The sequence below is a fragment of the Xylocopa sonorina genome, chromosome 8 (genome assembly GCF_050948175.1).
Source record: "Xylocopa sonorina isolate GNS202 chromosome 8, iyXylSono1_principal, whole genome shotgun sequence".
NCBI lineage: Eukaryota > Metazoa > Arthropoda > Insecta > Hymenoptera > Apidae > Xylocopa > Xylocopa sonorina.
In genome coordinates, this window is record NC_135200.1 from 7,814,557 (window position 1) to 7,837,345 (window position 22,789).

The 22,789-nt window shown below is 40.3% G+C and overlaps 3 protein-coding genes across 8 annotated transcripts in view; 1 reads left to right on the plus strand and 2 right to left on the minus strand.

Moving 5' to 3' along the window:
* Positions 1 to 20,298, minus strand: part of Scar (wiskott-Aldrich syndrome protein family member 3 SCAR) — a 35,221-nt gene extending 14,923 nt beyond the window's left edge. For 4 of the 6 annotated variants that reach the window (XM_076900046.1, XM_076900045.1, XM_076900044.1 and 1 more), the window contains exon 1: positions 19,375 to 19,863. The gene's annotated coding sequence lies outside the window, so the exon portion shown is untranslated. Of the gene's footprint in view, positions 1 to 19,374; positions 19,864 to 20,073 lie in introns of those variants that run through there. The other 2 variants (XM_076900041.1, XM_076900042.1) reach the window with 2 other exon arrangements.
* Positions 20,299 to 20,767: 469 nt separating this feature from the next.
* Positions 20,768 to 21,985, plus strand: Lsm3 (U6 snRNA-associated Sm-like protein LSm3). Its single transcript, XM_076899424.1, has 3 exons — positions 20,768 to 20,893; positions 20,990 to 21,097; positions 21,173 to 21,985. The coding sequence occupies exons 1-3, from the start codon at positions 20,873 to 20,875 to the stop codon at positions 21,353 to 21,355; spliced, it is 312 nt and encodes a 103-aa protein (XP_076755539.1). The 5' UTR covers positions 20,768 to 20,872; the 3' UTR covers positions 21,356 to 21,985.
* On the minus strand, positions 21,674 to 22,576 carry LOC143426186 (uncharacterized). Its single transcript, XM_076899427.1, has 3 exons — positions 22,411 to 22,576; positions 22,051 to 22,338; positions 21,674 to 21,954 (listed from the first exon to the last, which is right to left on the minus strand). The coding sequence occupies exons 1-3, from the start codon at positions 22,520 to 22,522 to the stop codon at positions 21,674 to 21,676; spliced, it is 681 nt and encodes a 226-aa protein (XP_076755542.1). The 5' UTR covers positions 22,523 to 22,576.
* Between the last annotated feature and the right edge of the window lie 213 nt (positions 22,577 to 22,789).

Here is a 22,789-nt window from a genome sequence, read left to right on the forward strand (position 1 = left end):
AGAAAGTATGCGAAAACAAAATACCGGATAATTTTGCAATTCTCGATACCACGATAAAGATTATCTGCCACTAACATTTTCCTTGGTCAATGATATTAAATAATAAAAATGATTTGCAAACGATTAGAAAATATATTGCAAATGATTTTCTCCTTTTAGAGATCTATAAAATATTATAAAATAAATACATTTTTATCAATTTTTATTCTTATTAAAATTTTTATTATCGAAAGAACAGATTCGAATAAATCCATTTACCATTGGAGCCAAGAAATGTTACATAAGGGAAAGTAGGTTACATTAAATTATCGAGCAAAGTAATCCACCTTGATCAAAACTGGCGTGCCGTTGGTTCTGCGCTTACTATGTTTATTCCCAAAACATAAATTAAACGAAGTAAAATAATTGCTTCTGCTTATATTCAAGCGTCACCTGGTCGCTTTATGCTACAGTACAAACTATTATAATTAATAGACACAAATAGTAGATAATCTGTTAACTTTACAAATCTCGTGTAACAGAATATTAATGTTTCAGATGGACAAACTATGTCGATACGTTTTACATAAATATCAAGTATTTAAGTATATATAAAAGTTCCTCAATAAGCACGTAAAAACCTCTATATCCGGTTCGTAGCGGTAAATTCCCAAGATTAGATACCCGACTTTAAATACGTGAATACATTTTTGAAAGATCTGTATTAAATTCAAATCATTTTAAAACTCAATTATAAAAAACCATTTCTCGACCGCTTCGCGCATCACATAAAATCGTGAATTAAATATACGCGTTAAAATATGAATGTGAGGTACAGTTCGCGTAAGCGACGCGTAATTTATTTACCTATGATGTAATTTTAGCGCCATTAAATTAGTGCATGTCGATGAACTACATGCAGGTAGAGTTCCTCGTTATATTCGGGTCATCGATAGAGGAAGGATATGAGTCGTTGAGGTTACTAACGACAGGTTGAATAAATTATACTGATCGTTACGCGTCAGAAGAGCAACATGCAGATCGTTCTACGAACTATTCACACGATTCACTTTATATATTGACACAGAGAAAGGGGGTGGAAAAAGGGGACGTTGCTGTGACCACGTAAAATAGAATTTGTGTTCTCGAGGATCGATCGCTTTCAAATCGACCATGTTCAACTTTTAGTGGATGTATTAATACGTATTCTACGTATACCTCCGGTATTGCAACGCTATAACGTAAACATTCCCGTTCTACTAATGGTTTTCCACTCTTTAGGTAGCAAGTTCATTATCTTGAACTACTGCTATGCTCACGCCAAAGTGAAAGTCAACCCGCAGAAACATCAGTACCCGGGTTACTGCACCGAGAAGATGTCTGGAGTGCACGACTGCCCTTGAGAACAGCGGGCACTCATTAGCGGTATTTACATTCATAGCCAAACGAAAACTTAATTAAATTGAACGCTAAAAATGCGGGTCACCTCTCGACTATCGTCCCTCGAAATTACATCTATGTTCGTACGATGGTTCGAGTCTCCTCGAACTTAATTTTCAACTACTGACTTCGACCAATTACTAAAACATTGCGACGCTCGTAGAAAAAAGGGAATAAAATTGTTGTTAATTTTCTAGTAAAAGGAGTATAACACTTTATTTTCGTTGACAGAAATGATAGAAATTATAAAATACCCTATTAGAAGGAGTAAATCATTAAATAACTCTAATTCGCAGTCGTACACGTAAAGGTTGACAATCCAATCGCGATATTTTATTTCTATAGGTTATTTAATGTCAGATTAATGTCAAGTAAACTTTGTCACAACCGGAGTTAACTTCAGCCGCTCACATCCGATCGTGAACGTTCACCACATGCTACGAATGACTATAAATCAGTTGTTGGAATTTTTTCGCGTTACAACTATTTAATTATGCTCTGTCGTGAGAAATATTCGCTCAAGGAAACATCGTACGTGTACCACTAACCTTTACAACAATTTACTGGAATCACTATTGCATTAAAGAACGTTCGAACCTGCATACGTACGTGATATTGTTCGCATCGATATTCGGGAGTGCTGTCTACGTTTTTTCGACCGATTGACGTCAAACTTCCACGGGACAGGAAATGGCACTAAAGATATTTTCGTCCACCCTCGTCGTAGGGACGTTAAATTGGCAGGGACGTGTATCGGGGTGTAACGCGTCCGTTCTTTCGATAACGGGAGCCCAGCTACCCCTCGTGCGATAAAAGGGGAGCGAATGACGTCATGCTCGGTATTCACGGGCTCCAGCAGTTAGTAATTGTTCGTCTGTTTGCGATACTCGGCGCACGCCCATCGCGGGGGTTTATGTTTATACTTTTGCGTTTATAGATAGAAGCATTTACAAAGGTACGGTGTGGCCAATCGGAGTGGAAAATTGAGGAGCGTTCAAATGCCTTTAATTAGCCTTTTAATTTCGTCCCCCTGTTACTGGTAGGGCCTGTTCGATAGCCTAATGAACAAAGAACCGTATGCGCTGGCAACGAGATGGTGATCGCCGATCCACTCTGTATAATATGCATCGTTATTTGGGTTAACATCCATTTTATGCGACGTACTATAGCTTGTATCAGGCTCTTGTACGTTAACTAGCTTACGTGTACACCGAGCTCATTATCAGTGACATACCGGTAGTAGCAAGACATCGAGTAAGTTAATTAAGTATTCAAATGAGTATGCGACAAAGATTTCCTAACGGTTCTGGCACGATAATATCTTTCTGTAACGATGATCAGCGAGAAATTATGTATTCGTTTGTTTGCGCCGATTGTTTCATTGCACCGATAAACCAAGTGGCTTTTAACATTTATGTTTTTAATTTTAATCTTTCTCTAATGACAAAGTGAACAACACAAAATTATATTATAATAATTAATTTTTAAACAAGCATATAATATTTTTTATATTCAACATGTCTGCTAATAGATTAGCAATACATTGTCACAATTAAAGTAAGCGCGGAAACGCTAGTTCGATACGAATAAACTGGTTCAAGCATAGCTTCGTTGCAACTGCAGAATAAATCTTAAATATATCTCAGTCCCGGTGAGAGATTCAATAATAGTTAAGACTCCGACTGCAACAGGGTTAAGGTGGTCCAGTTAGATGACTCACCCACCGTGTACACGCATACATACACACATACATAACACACATGGGCTGGTCGAAAAAGCCCGCACCCTGAAACATTGCCAAATCGTTCGATCCGTCGTTACAGAAGGGCCCATGCGAGCCCGACGAACTGCCTAGGGAACGTACGTATCTATATAGGTATCAGAGGCAGAAAATTGTCCATGGCCAGGCGAACACTCGAGTGTGCTCGAGTTGCGCGCGGGGTACGGTGCGATTTGACCCTACGATTGTACTCCGTCTACCTTTAGTAATCCCCTGGTTAAGCGGATCTGGCTCGTGCGTGGACGTACGTTTCCGGTTGCCATCGGTCGAGCGTATATCGAGCGTGCACACGAGACTCACCGCCGCGTAGAAAAGCAAACGCGGACATGCTCGCTACCGGTACCGGATAGGTCTACTGTATCTTATCCGAATCGACGCGGTTAATCGAGAGAATCGAATGTCACCGACCGGTTACGGATCGGTTAACCTTGCTGTCGCCTCCGTACGCGGTGGAAAAATACGCCTCTATCTCGTTCGCCTAGCTACCTGCGGTTTTGGATCCCTGCGCTCGCTCGTTCTGTGCTACGAGTAACTTATACTGGAAAACAGACTGCATTCACTCTTTTTCATCGTTTTCGTAGAGCGCGTCGATATCAATGATAGGTACAGATATAAGTGTTCGATCGATGCGGCAGCTTCTCTTTTTTTTCATGTTAATGTGTTGTTTTCTGTCTGAAATACGATCGAGCGTATGCTAAGCGCAAAATATTTGGAGAGCAACATTGTTTGCATTCTAAAAGTAATTTGGAAATTGAGGCTCGAATGGAGATCGATGGATTTCACTTAATAAACGACTCCAATAGGTCATCCTGTGTTACACGATATTTCCAACACTGGCTAAATAATGCCTAAAGTTTGCCTACACGCTTTGACGTCAACTGATCAATACAATAGAGGCGACATGGAAACACTCGCCCATATTGATGTTGACATAACATCGCGGGCAAAATAATATGTTCGTATATTAATAGAAAGTTCGTTCCATGGCGTATCAGGCACAAACACGGTCAACCCTCAATAACTGCACGCGACTCCAGCACGAGCGCGTGCAGTTGCTTAGGTATTGGAAGAGATCTTCGTACTTGATTAATTTCCAGCTAGACCTCGACATTTCGCTTCATAACATCTGTAACAACGTGTCGAGGCAGTCGAAAGTGACAACGGCCTGATTATTCGTGACGCAACATTAATATATACATAACCATAAAACTACTTGTATTTCCCATTAAAGAAAATTATATTAACGTATTGATTGCGTTTTTTCCAACTAATACCTAGACTTTTCATGTCTTTTGGTCCACAAAAAAGAACGCGTTATGTCTGACTAGATCCACGCGAAGGTTCCCCTCGGTAGTAAAGATAATTCTGCTTGCATTTAACGCGGCCTTCGCACGTACAGTCGCAGTTATGCAGGATTTCTAATGGCACGAAATTCAACTTTTTCGTGGCAAAACATTGATAGAAAGCTATGTTCGCTGATACAACGAGGAGAAAAGATGATGCCATTAGCGGTACGTTATTAATAGCAACGGCAATTTAAAACTCGATTCAAGTAACCTGTACGAATGAACAGTTACTCTTGCGAGTACGAGCGACCGGTTGCCTCGCAAAATAACACAAAAGTGCAAACAACCTACGAATACGTTTAACTTGTTTGCTAAGTAAATACCCTGTCCTCCTTTCAATGTGGCCAGGTATATAAGCTGTCGTCGCCGACGCATTACCAGTGGGCTGTCCAAATAGAAAAACGAACATCAAATCTACCAGAAAAGATCAATAAACATCTCTCGGCGTCCTGCACTGCGGTATCACAGGACGGTAACATTAAGTACAGATAAAACGAGGTATAATTTCAGCGAAATCTTGTTGATAATTTAGAACCTTAAATATACGAGATATGCGAATAATTCTCCATATCCTCGGTGTAATAGAATTAAAGATTACAGTAAACGAGCAATTCCTAAAGACATTAACTTTTTCACGATCAAATTCCTTTAGATTATGAAGAAGATTATTTTTGATTAGTAGAAGCTTAAATAAATTTCTAACAGCATTTTCTTTAACTATAGAGTATTAACTTTATTCAAAAAAATTTACTAAAAAGCCAAAGCAATAAAGAACAGTTTGCATAACATGTTACAACGATCGAAATTCCACCCGAAATGTACTTGAAGTACAAGCTGTTATCTTCAAACTGCCCGCTCCTTCCAATTCCGGCCATGAACAGAGCCGAAAGAAGCAAAAATCGAATCGCGGCGGTGAAAAAAGCATGCGCGCGCGCACCGGAAAAGGAAAGGCGAACGGAGCGCGAGCAGAGACGTCAAAGACGCAAACGGGAGTGGTGAGCGCGTTGGAAAAAAGCCGAAAGGCAGGAACGAAACGAGGAAGAATCCCGGCCGACGGTGGCGCAAGGTATAGAGTAACATTCGTCATGGTGAGTGCGGAGACGTCGACCTCGAAGATACGCTGCTCGGACATGTATGTAGTCTCGCGGCTTCCTACATCTACATAGTGATGGGCATGACGTGTAACTAACTCGATATCTACTTCTCATTCAACATATGCACCGTATGAATTAGAAGAATCATTCTTTCTATACGAACAATTAAAACCAAGAAAAATTTGAACATCCAGCAAGCCAACCCTCTAATCCAAACCACTAAAAAATAGAATTGCTCGGAAGCCACGAGAAAATAGTCTGCGTCACGCCCATCTCTAGTTGTCTCTGTACACGTGCGTCCAGCAAGCAGTACATAAGGCAGCAACGCGCCGGAACAGATCCACGACAAATTTAATCTCCTCGCTCGCCAGTCCGCTTGGTTTCGCGGCGAAACGCTTCGAAGCCTCGCCGTTTCCGTCGAGAGGCTCGCGGAATCGGTTCGACGGCCGATAAAAAACCGTCGTCGAGGAGAAGCCCGGCTGCCGCACAGGGCTCGAGTGGCGATCGGAAAAAAGGGCTGGCCACAGGGACCACCACCGGATGGTTCGTAATATCGCATAATATTGCGCCATTGATTCGAACGATGCAGAGCGCAATTGCGATCCACGGGCCACGGTAATCACGATGGGAATGCTCGAGGAAGGGGTTGGAGTAGGCTTCCGCCGAGTGTTGGGTTTCTGGCGGGGTTGCCTGGACGTAGAGATATTGCGCTGAGCTTTCGAGGATTAAGCACACTTCCTTTGTGGTTGATTAGAACTGGTCGGTGGAGGGTTTAGATCGATTGTTGGATCGAAGTAGGGGTTGCAGTTTGAGTTCTTTGTTATTCTTGGAGAAAAATGCACTGGAGGAGTGAAGGATTGCGAAAATTGACGTTGGCAAATTGTTTAACACGTATGCAAATTTATGCTTATGGAGAAGAGAAGCAAAAGTATTATGCTTTTGTGATGATAATGCATCGAATAGGTAATCGGTAGTTCGACGGCGACTACGTCCATCACGATGTCATGTGACATTATTTTGCATAAAAGGTGTTAAGAACGTAAGCGGTTGTCACTTGGATCTGTGAGAAACTGATTATTTAAATTCTGAAAACTTCCTTTTAACTCTTCGAATGTTTGGTAACAAAATGGGATTGATAAAAGACAGCAAGGGAATCAGTAAATATTGTTATATGTAACTATTAATTAGGATTCTTGGTCCATCCAACAATATCTTTCCTCCTTTCAAACGAGAGAAAACAGAACAACGTGAACACCAATTATACTTCCCACATAGCGTAAAGAAACTTCCCCTAAACCTCAAAAAGGAGCTCTTAAACCACGCAAAACTACGTCAGGTCAGTGACTGTTCAACTGGTACGAGATTAACCCTCCGCAGAAGAGATCCACCTCGACTCGCTAGACGGCCCTCGTAATCTCTTGTTTCTAAGTCTCAGTTTCGTCTTGCGACTAATTGCATTAAAGGGAGAGAGAAAAAAGGGGGAGGTACGGGGGAAGGTAGAAAAGGAGATCGCGGATCCGCGAGGTACGAAAGGAACCGTTTTCACGTAACCAGATCAACGTCCAGCGCGTCCACCCACGTTGTCCAGTCTACGACCAGTCTGACCACTTATCGACGTCTCTAAGTGCACCTTGAACGGATCCAACGACGACTTTATCCGTCGCGCTGATTCAACGCGACCGGTTATCAATAAATTGACGCGGCGATAGCTCGCTGCGTTATCGTGGCACGCCTCTTCTCTTTCTCTACCGAAATCGACGACCAGCCGTGGGACGGACGCGTTGCGACTGCACGATAACGATAAACGCGACGCGCTCGAGGGTTGCGCGCGAATTCAGGGAACAACCGCCCACGAGTCACCGCGAGTCGTGCACACAGATTACGTTTTTCGGCATAACTAAGATTAGTACGTGCTTAACGCTACTAGAACTTCCGAGTTTCGATCAGTCACGTGGAGTTCTTTTGAACAGGCTCTGCGAACCTCTAACTTATCTTTCAGATTTACTGTGAAATATGATTTTTTTTTTCTAAAGTTGAGAAGTTAAGATTGATATTGGGCTGACCAAAGTGATATGTTTTTGAAAACTTCTTCGATCGTATCTTTGAAAGCAGAAGTATGATATATTCCATAGAGGACGTCCATTTGTCGATTCATCGCATCAACATCCGCACAATCTTCTCAATTAGTGCGTAATATGTCACAGGCTCAGATACAACGTGTTACGTCCCCATGTACGATAGTATGATTTAGCCAAACGCACACGAGACCGTTTTCCCTCTCGTTTTAATCGGACGTAAACGTTCCCCGTCCAGGTTTATGCAGAACCATGTACACGCACGCTCGCGGTACGTTTTATCGGGCATAAAATAGCCGTATAAATGTTTGATACGCCTTTCAGCGAAGGCGAGTCAGGTAGACTTTAGAAAACTTGATATCGCAATGGCACGCGGACCCAGTTAACGATCCGCTTTGCATGTGGCCATCAGCCGCTCTCCCATAAAGCTTAATTGCGATTGAGGGTCTTCGGCATAACTCAAACATGGATTAAGGTGCAACCATACAAGCATGCTTGTTACACGCAGTCGCCGGCTAGAAGTCTTTATTAATGTAATAACGCGCCGTAATAAACAGCTTCGGGAAAGTTTCACTGTGTCCGCGTAGCGTGACGCGCAGGAGACCCGATCCTATTCTAACCCCTCGTGGCTAGGTTCCGGAAGTGTACATTGCGGTGCAATACACAAGCTGATTCCAGACAACTGGGACGATTCTTCCGTTATCCTGCTTCAAAGAATAATAAGATAGACTTGGTTCAGTTGCATGAATCACCTTGTGCATCTTAAAATAAAGATTAACAAACGCCTCTCTGTCATCTCCATGTTTTTATATATTTTTCTTAGCATATTTTTTTATATATTTTTCTTAGCGTATTTTTTTAAAAACCTACTACTTTCCTGCAATTGTATATATTTCTGCATCGTCAAACAATATCGCATTACCATGACTGACCACGTACTATCCAATCCAGTTAACATACACACACGTTATGCGACTTACGGAACGATGAAAAACAGGCTGTGTCACAGGCTGATAAACTACGCACTATTGGAAATCTATAATGTATCGTTACACGTGCGCCAAGGCGTGTAGAGCCAGTAAAAATAGCATGAATTACGAGTAATACTTGTTGCAAACAACTTACACGCGATTATAAATTAAAACCGAATCGGACAATACCTCAGACGACAGCACGAAAATAGAGAGTGATAGAAGAATCTAGTCCAGGCACTTAATTATGTAAAATCCAATAAATTGTCAATATCGTTATTTTTTTAGTTTTGTCACCGAAAGTGTTCACAAACACGTGTAACAAGTCACAATTGAGTTATGTAGAATCTACTTAGATTAGATATATTATTATATTATGATACTGAATTTACACGGTACAAACGAAATTCCATTTACTGATCCTGTTAATGATACAATACCTCGTCCCTACTTTCTATGATCAATCATAACCGCACAATGTTGATGCAGCTGATTACACGTTCTAAACGTTTGAATTGAAGTTAAATGCGTCAGTGATCGATGATTGATGCAACGCGAATGAATAGCTTGATGTTCATTAATGATGGCTGACGTGGCCTAGTATTGAAAAGAAAATTATACGTTCTCGTCGAATTTTTTATTTCGACCATTATTCCATAAAACTGATATTCCAAACATTCTAAAACATGCTAGAAAATCATTTATTATTAAGTAACTCTACAATTTATTTTACTCGTTTTTCAACATTCATCACTCAGCATTATTGCATCAGACGGACACGTACCACTGTAAAAACGCATTTCCACTGAAATCCTCACAATTACTAGCACCAACGTCTCGCAGCAATCTCGTCCCCGCTAACGCCTCGATTTTCCCAACAACCAAGCCTTTAAAACACTTCCGCGAACAGAAGTGACGCAAGGTGGAATACTTCCACAATGGGACCACGAGTGCTGTTAAACGCGCGTGCAATTTTTTTGTATCGCGCGTGTTTGATCGCAGATAAGCGGGCTGTCGTAGTAAAACGGCACCTGGGCATACGGGAGGCGAGTGCGTCGCGAAAACAGTTTTCGTCTGCTACGGGACCGTTTCAGGCTTCCTCCATTCACGCGATTAGTCGCATTCTCTTAAATGTCGTCACGTAAAAAAGTTTTCACGATATCCTCCACTAGTCGTGTGGAAAGAGCCTCCATTCAACGTGAGACCAGGGCGTTTCGACTATTACGAGACGCACTCGGGTACGCTTCGGACTATTTCAATGAACTGTTCCTATTTACCAAACCGTGGAGAGAGATCCACATTTCGCGCGTGATCGCGGTTATTCGTCGCACGGGTTTGCCAGAGTATTTCTGGGGCCATTCATTCAATCTGTGGTCTAAAAACATCGATTCCCTTCCTTTTGTCACTTCCGCGGAGTGTAGTTTTTAATCCTTTCATGGGTAAAATCATGACTGTCGAATTGGCAAGCTTAATATAATTTTTTGTAATAAAAAAAGGGATTATTCTAGAAGGATAAAAAATTTACAAAATAACAACTAAACTGTTGTATTTTGAGCATTTGTTGCAATTCTCACTATTCGCAATCAATAATTTCCAATTTCTTCGACCATTTACATTAGCTATACAGTTGCTTTAGAAGGAATGGAGTAGTCCCCCGATACTCTTCCAGTACGAAACACGTGGATTCACCCTTATTCGAATTAAGCAGCGTACAAAAAAAGAGGAGCGAGAAAAAAATGGATTCTCCTTTCACCCTCCACTGGATGTTTCATTTTTTGTAACGATCTTGGGTATAAAGAATGAGTAGGTGGATCCGGAAAAGGGAGAGAGGAGATGACGAGAAAAAGTCGATTGAAACAGCGGAAATGGGCAGAAGGGACAGCGAGGGGTAGAAAAAAGTTTTAAGGGGTGTTTGCATCAGAGAGTAGTTTCAAAAGGGATTTCTCTGTTTGGTACGTTTTGCATTCGTTCCTCCTTTTGATATTGGATCCTGTGTGTTTGTGTAGGACACGTTACCCGGGGTATTCATTATATTGCGTGCGTCGAGGGTATCTCTGTTACGTTTGATCATATGTGGTCCGAAAAGTGGTACGTTTTAAAAATACAAACATTGTACAAGAAACAAATGATACTACTTTTAGACGAAAGAGATATACAAGCTTATATGTATGTGCTTAGAAAGTAATACGAATTTCTATAAAATGTTGAATTCATTTCCCGTTCCTATACAATGCACTATATTGAAAGAAAATCTGTGAACAAACTAAAAACTGCAATTCGTGTTTCTAACTCTAATTACGAATTGATACGAGAATCACAAAAAGATTTGACACAAGATGAAATAATTCAAACTATGCAGAAAGGTATTTCAATTTTTCAACCGGAAACGTACATACGTACATCTCAAATAGAAAACCAAATGAATTCACCGAGCAAACGGTTCTTGAACCGTCGGACCAGAACGAGGTGGAATAGAAGGAAGTATAGAGGAAATAAACGTGGGCAAAATCGTTGAGAATCTTGTGGCAAGATGCGGTTATGATCGGAGGAGGACATAAAGAACGGTAAAACGCTGGCTTTCAGCCAGGTCAATGCGAAAGTGCCACGCAACGTTCGATGGATGTTTGTAACCCGCGATTGGACATCGCGATCGCGACTGAATCAGTGAACCGCGTACGATCGTACACGAGCGTGGATTACGGGAGCCGATGTCGGCGCCGCGATTGCGGTAACGTGTTAGACACGTAGCGAGCGCTTGCAACCGGGAATCGATGAATACAATCCAGGTCATTGGCAATATCGCGTTAAAGTGCCCGCTTCGCCAGGTAACTGCAGACTTTCGATCGAGGTGAAAGCCACAAAATCCTCGCACGTTTCTTGGAACTTATACTGTGCGCCAACGGCGCGCAGCGAGTATAATCTTGAGTCGTGAACCAATCAAGCGATTTATCACGGTAAAAGTTGCTAATTACATCGGAAGGGATATTTAAAGATCATCGTGTAATTTATCGTAGATAAGGCTTAAATAGATTTTAAATCTATATTTAAGTATTATAATGCATACTTTAGATATTTTCCACTCTGTGCGTAATAATAAATGGAAGAAATAATTTTGCCAAAAACCGATTGCGTGCTCTACTCAAAAAACAGGATTATAAAAAAGTGAAACTGGTTTCAAGTTTCCTCCACAGTTATATTCCTCTAGCACGAAACGCGTTAATTTTTCCACTAAACGCTGGAACACCGTTAGCACACCGCAACGGTCACGATTAATTAAAATTCAGCGTTAACGCGGATTACCCCTGGTTATCGAGTTGGCGTAGTTTTTAGCGTAGCTGGGACCACCGCTCCCGCCAATCATTTACGCCACTTTGCGGCTGAAACTCAAACCAACATCGACACCACCAGCAACGGCTACGACGATTCTGCGATACCATCTAAATGAATCCTTCTTGCGTGTAATTAACGTCGAGCACTTACGCTCGCGGGACGTCGAGTACCAATAAAATTGAAAGCTCGAGAACCTCTTTCCTTCTCTCCCGTTCTCTTTACCGGTCTTTTTCTTATAAACGGTTACTTTTTTCGTCGCTGCATGTTCGGATGCAGCTGCGTCTCAGCGAAGCGCTGATTACACGGACGCAGATTAACCGAACGTCGGAGAGCACGAGATGCGCGCGTGCAATAAGCAAGCCTTTGTAACGAGCACTCTTCGTATAGATAGATACCATTTAGAACTCTGCTGTTTAACTGTTTCTAATTTGCACTGATTTTGTAAAGCGGATAAGGGTCTTGGCAAAGGATTAATACATCTCCGATAATATTGCTGAAAATAAACTTGATGCGTTTTTCTTTACTTTTTACTCACTTGCCCGTGATTGCAATCATTTTACAAATATCTATCGAAGTTCACTATAAAGCAACATTATATCTAATTTGTCGGTATGAGGTTGAAATCAATGAGGCGCATTGAAGTGTCTCGTTATATCGTTGCTGCATAGATGGACTTTCACCGCGAAAGATAACGAAATCGGGTGGTGGTAAAGGGAATTTATGCCCGTTATGCAAGGTCTTGATTAACTATCTATCTGCGATGACTAACGACGAGTAATCGTGTAATGCCGGCTCGCGGAGAGAAATCGAGGAGCAATTTTCTTCCACGCCGCGAGGCACTTGCCTTGATATCAAAATTGGTTTCAATGCCACTCGGACAAGGCTTGCCAATAAAGCGAAGTGACGGGCAATTTATTGCCACTTTTCACTTTCGAGGAATGACGCCACGTTAACGACACGGATCGGGTCCGACTTTGATACCGTTTAACATGCAATCTTATCGTAACTCGTCCACTGATTCATTGAAAAATCCTTACTGTGTATCTAAAACAGATTTACAATTGATCATTTTACATTACACGGCACGGAGTGAGTTTGTAAAGAATCTATTGACATAATGAGAAGTTACTTTCCAATTCGTATAAGTTAATTGCGCGATTCTGTATCGTTCTGTAAATATATATTAGCGCAGTTATAGTCGGAAAACATTCATCTGCACTACCTGAAACTGTCTTTATCGCTAGATAAACTGTACACTGAAGAAACTTTATGATCTCTAACTGCAACATTTCTACTCTATCTATCAAAGATATACTTCTTATGCGATACGCGAATTTCACAATTCAATTCACGTTTGCAATACAACTACTTGAAAGCGATAACTTCTAAGGAAACAGAACATAAAAAATTATACATGTTCCGAAGATAATTTTTGTTGTAAGAGTATTAAATGCATTTAGATAACAAGAAGATAAAAAAGTAGTAGTACAAGATGATTAAATATAAATACTTGAAGAGATAATTTCTAATTGCAATGGATGGCTACAAATGAACAGTGCATCAAAACATTTCTTTACTCATTGCATTTATACATGCAAATTATTTACATTTTATTTTATTCGTTCACCAGTGTACCATTACAGTTTATTTACATACCAGTATACAGACAACGGTCCAGCTGTTCACACAAATCATCATTTCCTACCTTTCATTAAACCTACAAACTCTAACTTCAAAACCGGTTATCATATTCTCCATTTTAAACAAACGAAGCTCTGGTTCAAACGATCGTAAACCTACTTCTCCGACAGAGCAAACATTTTACGGAAATGAACACTATTAAGTATTCGTCGGTCGACGTTCGTCTGGTAACTAAACTTCGTCAAAGTCGCCAAACCGTTTGCAAGGATGCAATCGCGCGTATTTCGAATGCATATATTTATGCGCATCTTCCAATGCAGATCCAGTGCCGCGACCCGATTTCTCGGATGCCTCTGAAAACGCGGTCAGGTATTATTCCGCGTAGGAATATTGTGTAACACCGTGCGTAACTCTGCGTTCTGGTAAATTAACGGGAGGGCAAAGAAGACGCGGCGAGGGCGAGCCCATTTAGTCCTGTTCGCGCGAAATACGTTCATTGGCCACGATGATGTCAGTCGCGCTGTTTTTTGTCAGCAACGATGCGGCGGTCTTGCAAGAAAGTGTATGTATCTCTACTACAGCGCAGAGAGGCATTCGGATACAGTCTAACTTTGATTATCGGAACACTACTGGTAATGGCAAGCAAATATCTGGATATTCGCGGCAATGTGTCTCACATTTACAGATACAAGAAAAACGTTCGTCCAAGGGGACAATGAAAAAAGCAATACGATAAAATAACAAGTTTTCTCCTTTTTTGTAAGAACCGGTCAAGTGGATATTCCAGATTCAACTCTGAGTAATACGTTTTCCTTCTTCGACTCCTGCTAAGGACACAGTACACGGTCGTGCGTGGTGCGTACGTGATTGTAAGGCATTAATCGGTACCAAAGTTCGCAACCGTGAGAACGTTTTCTTTTTATAAGTATCGATCGTTTATGGCTCAGCCCCTTGTATCGACGCGATATTTTATTTTCATTGAATATTAAATTCTTAAAAAGATTGCCAGTGAAACGTTGAGCCTCACTGAGTTAACGTTGCATCAGTTATGCGTGAGTAACGCACGAGGAATGTGTACAACGATGGAAAATGTTTATAGAAAAAAGAAGAACGAGATGAAAAAACAGTAAGACAAGTAGTTATATATAAAACGAACTGGTTGAACAAATTTCCAACCTATGGACGCAATGTTGAACGATCTTTTACGAGCGCCGTGCGCTGGAACGGACTCCGAAACCAGAAGAGGACACGGTGCAGAACTTGAAAATCACGAGGCGGGACAGAAAAAGTTGTCGGGCTGGTGTGACATCGGATCGTCACGGAGAAATTTAAGCGTGCGCATTGAACACGAAAGAAGAGCATAACGAAGAGTCGCAGAAGACGGGCCAGAGGAATAAAAAGAACGGGGCGATGTGAACCGACGGGTCTGAATGCTTGGGGTAACTAACTGATTGGGAATTGTAGCGAAGACGACTACCACCCCGTCGAACGAATATACAGATGTTTAATTTACGTTTTTACCGTAAAACGAGGTTCTATAATTTGTTGGAATTACAGGACAATACAGGAAAACAGAAAAAAATGTATTTTCGCTTTGCAAGAGTACTTCAATGCTATACTAATGCATATATTTTAAGTGCATCAAATGTTTTGCACATATTACACATTTTAACGATGACTTTCTAACCACAACGTTTTCAATTGCGAATTTTCTATATCACTTATATAGACCTAACTAATTAACATCATTCGGTTAATCGTCTAGTTTCTGCAAAATTAAGCACTGGTAATTAGTTTCGATAGAAGACTAGAGAAACTTATAAAAAGTAAAATGGATCAAGACTCTCACCTACTTTGAACTTTCCACAATCTTTTTGATTTCATTTTTGCAAACAATGAATAGGATATTAATCAACAGTTCGATCGAGCGAACGATACTAGTCTTACTGGTATTTCATGTCTGTTGCCGCAAAAGCAACACTATCTAAGAATAATTAACGTACCGTAAGTCGGTGACCCATGCCACTCATATTTCAATGTTATAAGCAATTCTCAGAACTGTATATATATTTTATCGACAATGCAATTACTTTCGAATATCATTAGGGAGAAAATTATACTACGTATGATTCATCGTTATTGCAGCAACATCCTAATGATTAGCCTTCGAATATTCGATGTGGTAGTGTAATTTTTCCATCTTCTCTTATTCTCTTAATTCCATACCACACGTGTAACCTACATTTTGTTCTGAACAAATAATCAAAATGTAAAATCTCTCCTATTGTTCGATGTCGAACAATCTACTCTCAATTGTACTACCCGCATTATATCCACTTAGCAGTTACGAGAATGTACGCATCCAATCGAGACATCAAATTCTTTGAAAAACGGAACTTCGAATGAGAAAACTGAATTCCATTGCATAGGAGACACCCTCTGTTCATCACTGGTAACTTTATGCAACTTAACTTATGCTACTCTGTACAAACTACTCGTTCAACCCAAGATCAGATAAACGAAGCTCTACAGTAAAAATGCCGCGTTATTACGGTCCTGGCATCGGTCGACATATCATCGAATCAGTCAAAGTTAACTGAGGTGTAAAACGATTCTCACGACGTTCGAAAGCGGCAGCAAACGAGACGCGCATGCAAACGCGCCGGGTTGTGCAACGACACGCTCGATGCTCGATTGTGCCAGCCCGCAGCTAAGTTGTCCCCGTTCCTTCTGCCACATTCCGTCGTTTGGCAAATGCGCAGAGGACAGCTTCAACCCCAGCCAGCAATCGTCGCGGATCTTAGGAACAATGTGCCGCGTAACGATGCGCTTTTTCACGAAAAATAGAAAGTAGAGAGCTGCATCGCGATAGCGTAGTTACTCGTCTGTGCCTCTGTGTACGCATACACGTACGTATGTACGACCACGCTTCGACGAGCTATTCTAACGTTCTGCCATTTGCCCGTGTTGCACCGTTACGTCGTAAACAGCCCGGAAAAGGGTCAACACTCGCGTCGCGCAGCGCACCTGTTCCGACGCTCGCATTGCACGAATTTCTTACCGCGCGAAGGGCTGCTGAACGGTTCGACCGCGTTTATTATCGACACCGCTCGTTATCGGCAGACTGCGGATGTTCTTTTACGGATTTGTATGGGAAAACGCGAAGTGTACGCGATATGTAAAAATCCTGTAGATATTTCTTTAAGTATTTCCTCTACTTTCGTTTCTTAACTACTATTCATCTAAAAGAAATACTTGCGCAATACATAGGATTTGTATTGCGAACAATTACTTTCAGACAATTTGAAAGACTTTCCACTGCTTTTTAGTAGTGGCGCGCAAAACTCACACGTATATTTACGTTACAATTTAAGGCGTTCTTAGCCAATGGTTAAGCGTCGTCCTCGGCGTGAGTCGAAGAGAAAGGTTAATTGTTTTCTAACTATAAATCGTGAGCGTGCAAAGTCGCGTTCCGATGGATCATCTCCCTGGATAGTATGTAGAAAGTAAAAGTTATATCATCACGCGAATACCAGTCGTCCCAATGAAATTTTTTAGGCTGTTCAAACACGCGAGCAAAACGAGTAAATCGAATGGATTTAACTAAACTAACAAAATACAACGTATAAAGAATGCAAAATACCGATATATATATTGATGAATTCACCTAAAGCATAAATATTTTTTTTACACACATAAAATGTCCAAAAAGAAAAGAATTGTAACATTCTATCTTTTTATTAAAATAATTTAAGTAATGGAAAAGATTTTAGCACGACTTAATTATATTTGAAGAATTTAAAGTGGCGCATCAATATCCATGGTCAAGATGCAACATTAGTGGAAAATTAACATACAGCAGTATCGTAATATCATGAATGCAGAGTCTGGTTAATTATGGAAATTCAACTGAATCTAAAATACAATCTGATAACTATTTCTCAATTTCTCCAAAGCATCAGTTCTAAAAAGAATTTTAAACTTAAATGCGAAACAAATATAAATATTACGATTAATGTATGTTACATGGCAAGGTATTCTAAGAAAGTATCAAAAGATCACTTCCCTCTCTTTATTATCGTATTGTTAATTGTTTCTAGATCGATCAAGGAAACGGACAAATCCAAAGCGGATAAGTTTGTAATTCGGTTTCCCGCATGAAACGTTTCAATATAGACGAGCGTTAAAAACACACTCGTCTGATGCACTTTGGTGGCGCGACAATTTCAAGGGATTAATGCACGCCGTGCCGCTTCGTCGTTTGCACTCATGAATAAAGAAATATCTCGACAGTGCTCCACCCATAAAACACACGGTTATTTTGAATTCGTTCTCCCGCACACGTCGCGTGTCCGGACACGTGTTCGTGAGTATACACGGCTTCGACCAATCCATAATATAACAATCTTTATCTTTCGTGTAACGACGATGAAAGTCCGCTCGATACCGAAGCCAAATCGACAAAATCTTTATTATAATAACGCTTTTCTCTATGTAATTTTACCGTTTTTAGAAAATGTTTTTTTTTATTTAAATGAACGATCTTTTGGTTTTCAAGTAAAAAAGGGAAGTAATCTGTTACTGTATAATTATCCTTTTAAGGGAGGATATTCACCCGTGAATATATATATAAATCAGTTTAAAACTCGTTGTATTTTTAAAAACTGGCATCACAAAAATTACTTTTCCGACGTTGATTATTCTAGTTCCAAGATACAGATTTAGTTTAATCGTACATCCGAAATTAACCGAACGGTCTCAACTGGACCGGCTTGTCTCGGTCTCAATTAAGCCAGTCAATCGAGGGTACCCACAGCGAAATATTACAAAACATGTGTATCATAAATTTATCATATCTCCATGGAGTAAAATACAGATACCGTCGAATGATAAAACAGCGAAAAAATTCAAACGTACGTGAATTATCGTCGAAAATACGCTCAAATTACAGTTAATTACTCCATTAATTGCATAATCCATACGTTTGCAATGCTAATTATTGGGGGAACAAAGAACAGCAGGAACGATGAATTAATATTACGAAAAAGGCATAATCATTCTTTCCGTCTTATTTTCAATCGGTAACATTATTTGTAGACATAGTTACGAAATTATTTACGAAAGGAAATAAATTTATAAAATGACGATAGACGCAAGAAAACCTATCGGAAAAAGATGATCCAAGATTAGCAAGAACTAACCGTTCGTGTAAGTACTTCTACGCGGACGAAGTTGGCTATCGAATTTCTTGGGAGGGTAGAAAACGTTTAAAATGTCACCAAGGTCGAAAGGCCAGGCGAGTTAATTGGCGCATGAATGTCACGGCAAATTTTAATCAGAAACCGTCACATATCACAAGATCAGAGTAGAAGTATGTTTAAAGCACGTACGAAACGTGTTTTCGTTCAAATTCAATTAATAAACAAACGACTGTAATATAATCCTGAAAATCGATAAAACGTTAGGTCTATACGAACGAATCCAATAGAAGCAGAAACGTACCGAATAATGTACCGCGAGACTTTTTTTCAGATAACAAATAAAAGCGAGGAACACTCGGAGTATGTCAACAAGCGTTCGATCGATAATGCTGACGCATACACGTCCCGTACGATCTAACGGTCCATTGATAAATCATCGCGGAAGGTCGAATTGAACGTTTCGCACGTTGCGATTACGATTTAAAGAAGCATATGCATGTGAAAAAGGGAAGCTTACGTTACCCGTTGTCCCCGGTTAGCAGCGGCGAGGATACAGCCGCGGAATACTTCTCTCCCAGGGATCGTCCGGTGATCGCTGTTTGGTCCCTTTCCGTCCGAACTGTACGTGATGAAAATGCAGAGCGCAACGGGTCGCACGGGAGACGCGTGTAATCCACGTAAAAGGCCGAAGTCTCCGTCTGCTTCTTCTCGTCGGCAAGAAAACCGAGGCAATATAACGGAGTACTTCTCTTTCCACTGTCACTGTGAACTTGTTACGTGAACCGTGACCGGGCGCAATTACACGCGATCCCGATCGAGAGATAGGTGGTACGCTTAAAGTATCGTGACTGACGACGGAACGGTAAATTTTCGTCAGTTCGAGGTAGCAGCGTCGGGAAAACCACCCCCTGCACAGCCGGCGCCCCAACAGCCATGTGCCGCCCTAAACCTCCGCCCATTGGCCCGAGCGAAACATTCTACGGGACTCTACCCGGTACCTCGCGTATCTTTTCTCAATTGCACGTGAAATCGAGCCGGACCTGAATTTCGTACCCGCGCACGGCTATGTCGTTTACGTCTCTGCGTGTTACGTTACCATGAACGACAACTCCGCGCGACCCATCCCTGCGGGAGCTCACCAAGAAGGGGGAACGGGAAAAGGCCGACTGACAAGACGTCACGTCTCCCGGGAGCGCTTCGATCTCTCTGAACTCACCATATCTACCGTACAGCTGGCCGCGTGTTCGCGCATAACACTCGTCAACACACCAGGGCCGTCGGACAGCCCGTAATTTCGGCGTCGTATACGAGGAACGTAGGGAAATCGGCTTCGTTTAACGGGTTCACACACCGCGCGCACGCACAGTCTTCTCCCGCGACTCGAGAAAATGGCGTTGCTCGCTCCCTCGCGCTCGTTCACTCTAGCATGCACCTCGAGCTACGCTGACTTCTATCGTTGACCGCTGGCGTCCTCATCTCGCGATGCAGTCCGTTTCGGAACTAATACGCGCGGGCAAATCAAAATCTACTTTCAGTCTTTTACAGAAATATGTTACCAGAAAATAGCTTCATTCTGTATCGACGTCTGATTTGTTTTGTCATTTCAATGAACTTTTTCAACCGAAACGAACGAATAAAACAAATAACAGATTATCTAACCTTGTATAATATATACTAAAACGTTTAAATTACTTGAAAAATATTCATTTAAACACTAAGATTATTTCAAAATAATTACTGAAACTATATATATATTATTTTTAAAAAACGCTTTTATCTACTTAAGAGAGAAATACGTATTTTTTTGCAAAGAGATATAGTGGCGTCACATATCGAGAAGTTTTTGAAACTATACAACGATGACGTTGCCAGTTTATCCGAATGATGCCGCGCAGTGGTTTAATTGCACGAAAAAGTAAACGAAACATTTGCATCCGCATAAATAGAAAAATCCTTGATACAGTTTAAGGAATAAATAATAAAAATAATTCAATAAATAAGAAATTAAATGTATCATGGCTGATGAAACAGAGCAGGTAAATACGATTGATTTATAACTCAGAATATTAGTCTAACCTCTATTAGTATCGCATACATATATGCCATACATTATATATATCTTTATTGTTCAGGTACCAGCGATAAATGTTAAAGAACCGCTAGACCTCATAAGATTAAGTCTTGATGAGAGAATATATGTCAAAATGAGAAATGAGAGAGAGTTACGAGGACGTTTACACGTACATTGGTTTTTTTTTTGCAGTACTTCCAGAATACTTTAAACTTAATAAATATATCAAAATTTGTAATTGCAGGCTTATGACCAACACTTAAATATGGTGTTGGGTGAAGCTGAAGAAACAGTAACTACAGTAGAAATCGATGAAGAAACGTACGAAGAAATTTATCGTACGACAAAAAGAAATATTTCTATGCTCTTTGTTAGAGGCGATGGAGTAATTTTGGTTTCTCCACCTAGCATGAGAGCTCCAATATAAAATTTTTGTTTAAGTATAATCAATTTGTATAGATGTAAGAAACAAATAATGTAAAATTAAATTTTTCATTGCTATGGATTTAATATAACATTTTGTATTAGCGTCTGACAGTTGTGATATGAAAATTGATAAAATAAAAACCTATAGCATAGGCATAGAAAACTCATATAAACAAATACAGGGCATAATTATGGTACACGCTTAAACACCCCATTAAAACAATATATTAATTAAAAGTTTGTAAATTATAGAAATTTTAGCTGTTATAATGTTTAAAATATTCGTAAAACGTGCATTTCAAGAATTTTGAATTGTAAATTATATTTTCGTTTGAAGTTTTGGAATTGTACTAGCCATAGAAGTCAAATTTCCACTTCTTGGTGTGATATTTTGTTCCGTAGATTTTATTATTTGCGATGTAAGATCTGTAATCCGTTGGTCTTTCAACTTCATCAGAGATTCAAGATGAAGCACCTTTTTATTGAGTGTATTTATAACGTCATTCTTCTCTTCTAATTCCTGCTTCAGTCGAACGAAAACGTGACGCGGGACAGTTTTATTTGCTATTTCCTCGGGATTAAGTACTGACTTAACAACATCTTTTTTAAGAATAAAAATTTACCCAAATAATGTTTCGCGTACATTCTCTTATAGAAATTCTATGTTGTCTACATTCTTCTATGGTATATACTTACCCTTTTTCTCATTATCCTCATACTCGGAGTATAAAGAAGTTCTCTCTGCGTTACAGTCTTTCAAAATTTTAGCTCGCAACTCGATTAAAACCTTCTCGATAACACCCGGTTGGGAATTTGCCAATTGATTGATCATGTTCTTTCCTAATTTTATATCGAGCTTTGAGAATACTTTACGATTGAGCGTACACCAGTTGTCTATCTTCTTTGCAACACTATTCCCAGGAATATAATTATGTATCTCGACGTGTCTAGGATAATATCGTTTTAACAATTCAGCCATAAAAACTGAAATTCATTAAAATGCGTTTTAAACGTGGCATAATTATTTTATAAATCATTAATCCATGTATTTCGTACCGCCATCGGAAAAATCTCGAGCAAGATTCTTTTTCGGTTTTGAAAATGGAATTTGCTCGATCCAGGTGTATATTTCTTCGAGATTATTAATGGACTCTGATTCCACGCTCATATTTCCTTCTCACGCGCAACGGCAAAAACGCAAAATGTTTTCTTTATACATAGAAATTTACATGAAATGTCATTGCATTAAATCGAAGTAATGAAGGTACATTGACAGGTAAATGCTCTTTGCGAGTGCAACTTCATTTTGATGAACATTTCTATTTTCCGGGTTACTACAGTTGCAGGCGTCGTCCGCTCCTTGCATCAGATTAAATAACGGTAAACCGGATGACAGTGAAACGCGCGCACGTGCGTTGCACCTCGTCCGCACAGA

Excerpts from the sequence above, each read along its gene's own strand:
- Lsm3 (XM_076899424.1), top strand. The coding sequence starts at position 20,873 with ATGGCTGATGAAACAGAGCAG. Across the intron at positions 20,894-20,989 it reads TGGCTGATGAAACAGAGCAG|GTACCAGCGATAAATGTTAA; the intron begins GTAAATACGATT and ends TTTATTGTTCAG. Across the intron at positions 21,098-21,172 it reads AGTTACGAGGACGTTTACAC|GCTTATGACCAACACTTAAA; the intron begins GTACATTGGTTT and ends TTGTAATTGCAG.
- LOC143426186 (XM_076899427.1), bottom strand. The coding sequence starts at position 22,522 with ATGAGCGTGGAATCAGAGTCCATTAATAATCTCGAAGAAATATACACC. Across the intron at positions 22,339-22,410 it reads TCGAGATTTTTCCGATGGCG|TTTTTATGGCTGAATTGTTA; the intron begins GTACGAAATACA and ends AATGAATTTCAG. Across the intron at positions 21,955-22,050 it reads TGAGGATAATGAGAAAAAGG|ATGTTGTTAAGTCAGTACTT; the intron begins GTAAGTATATAC and ends TTCTTAAAAAAG.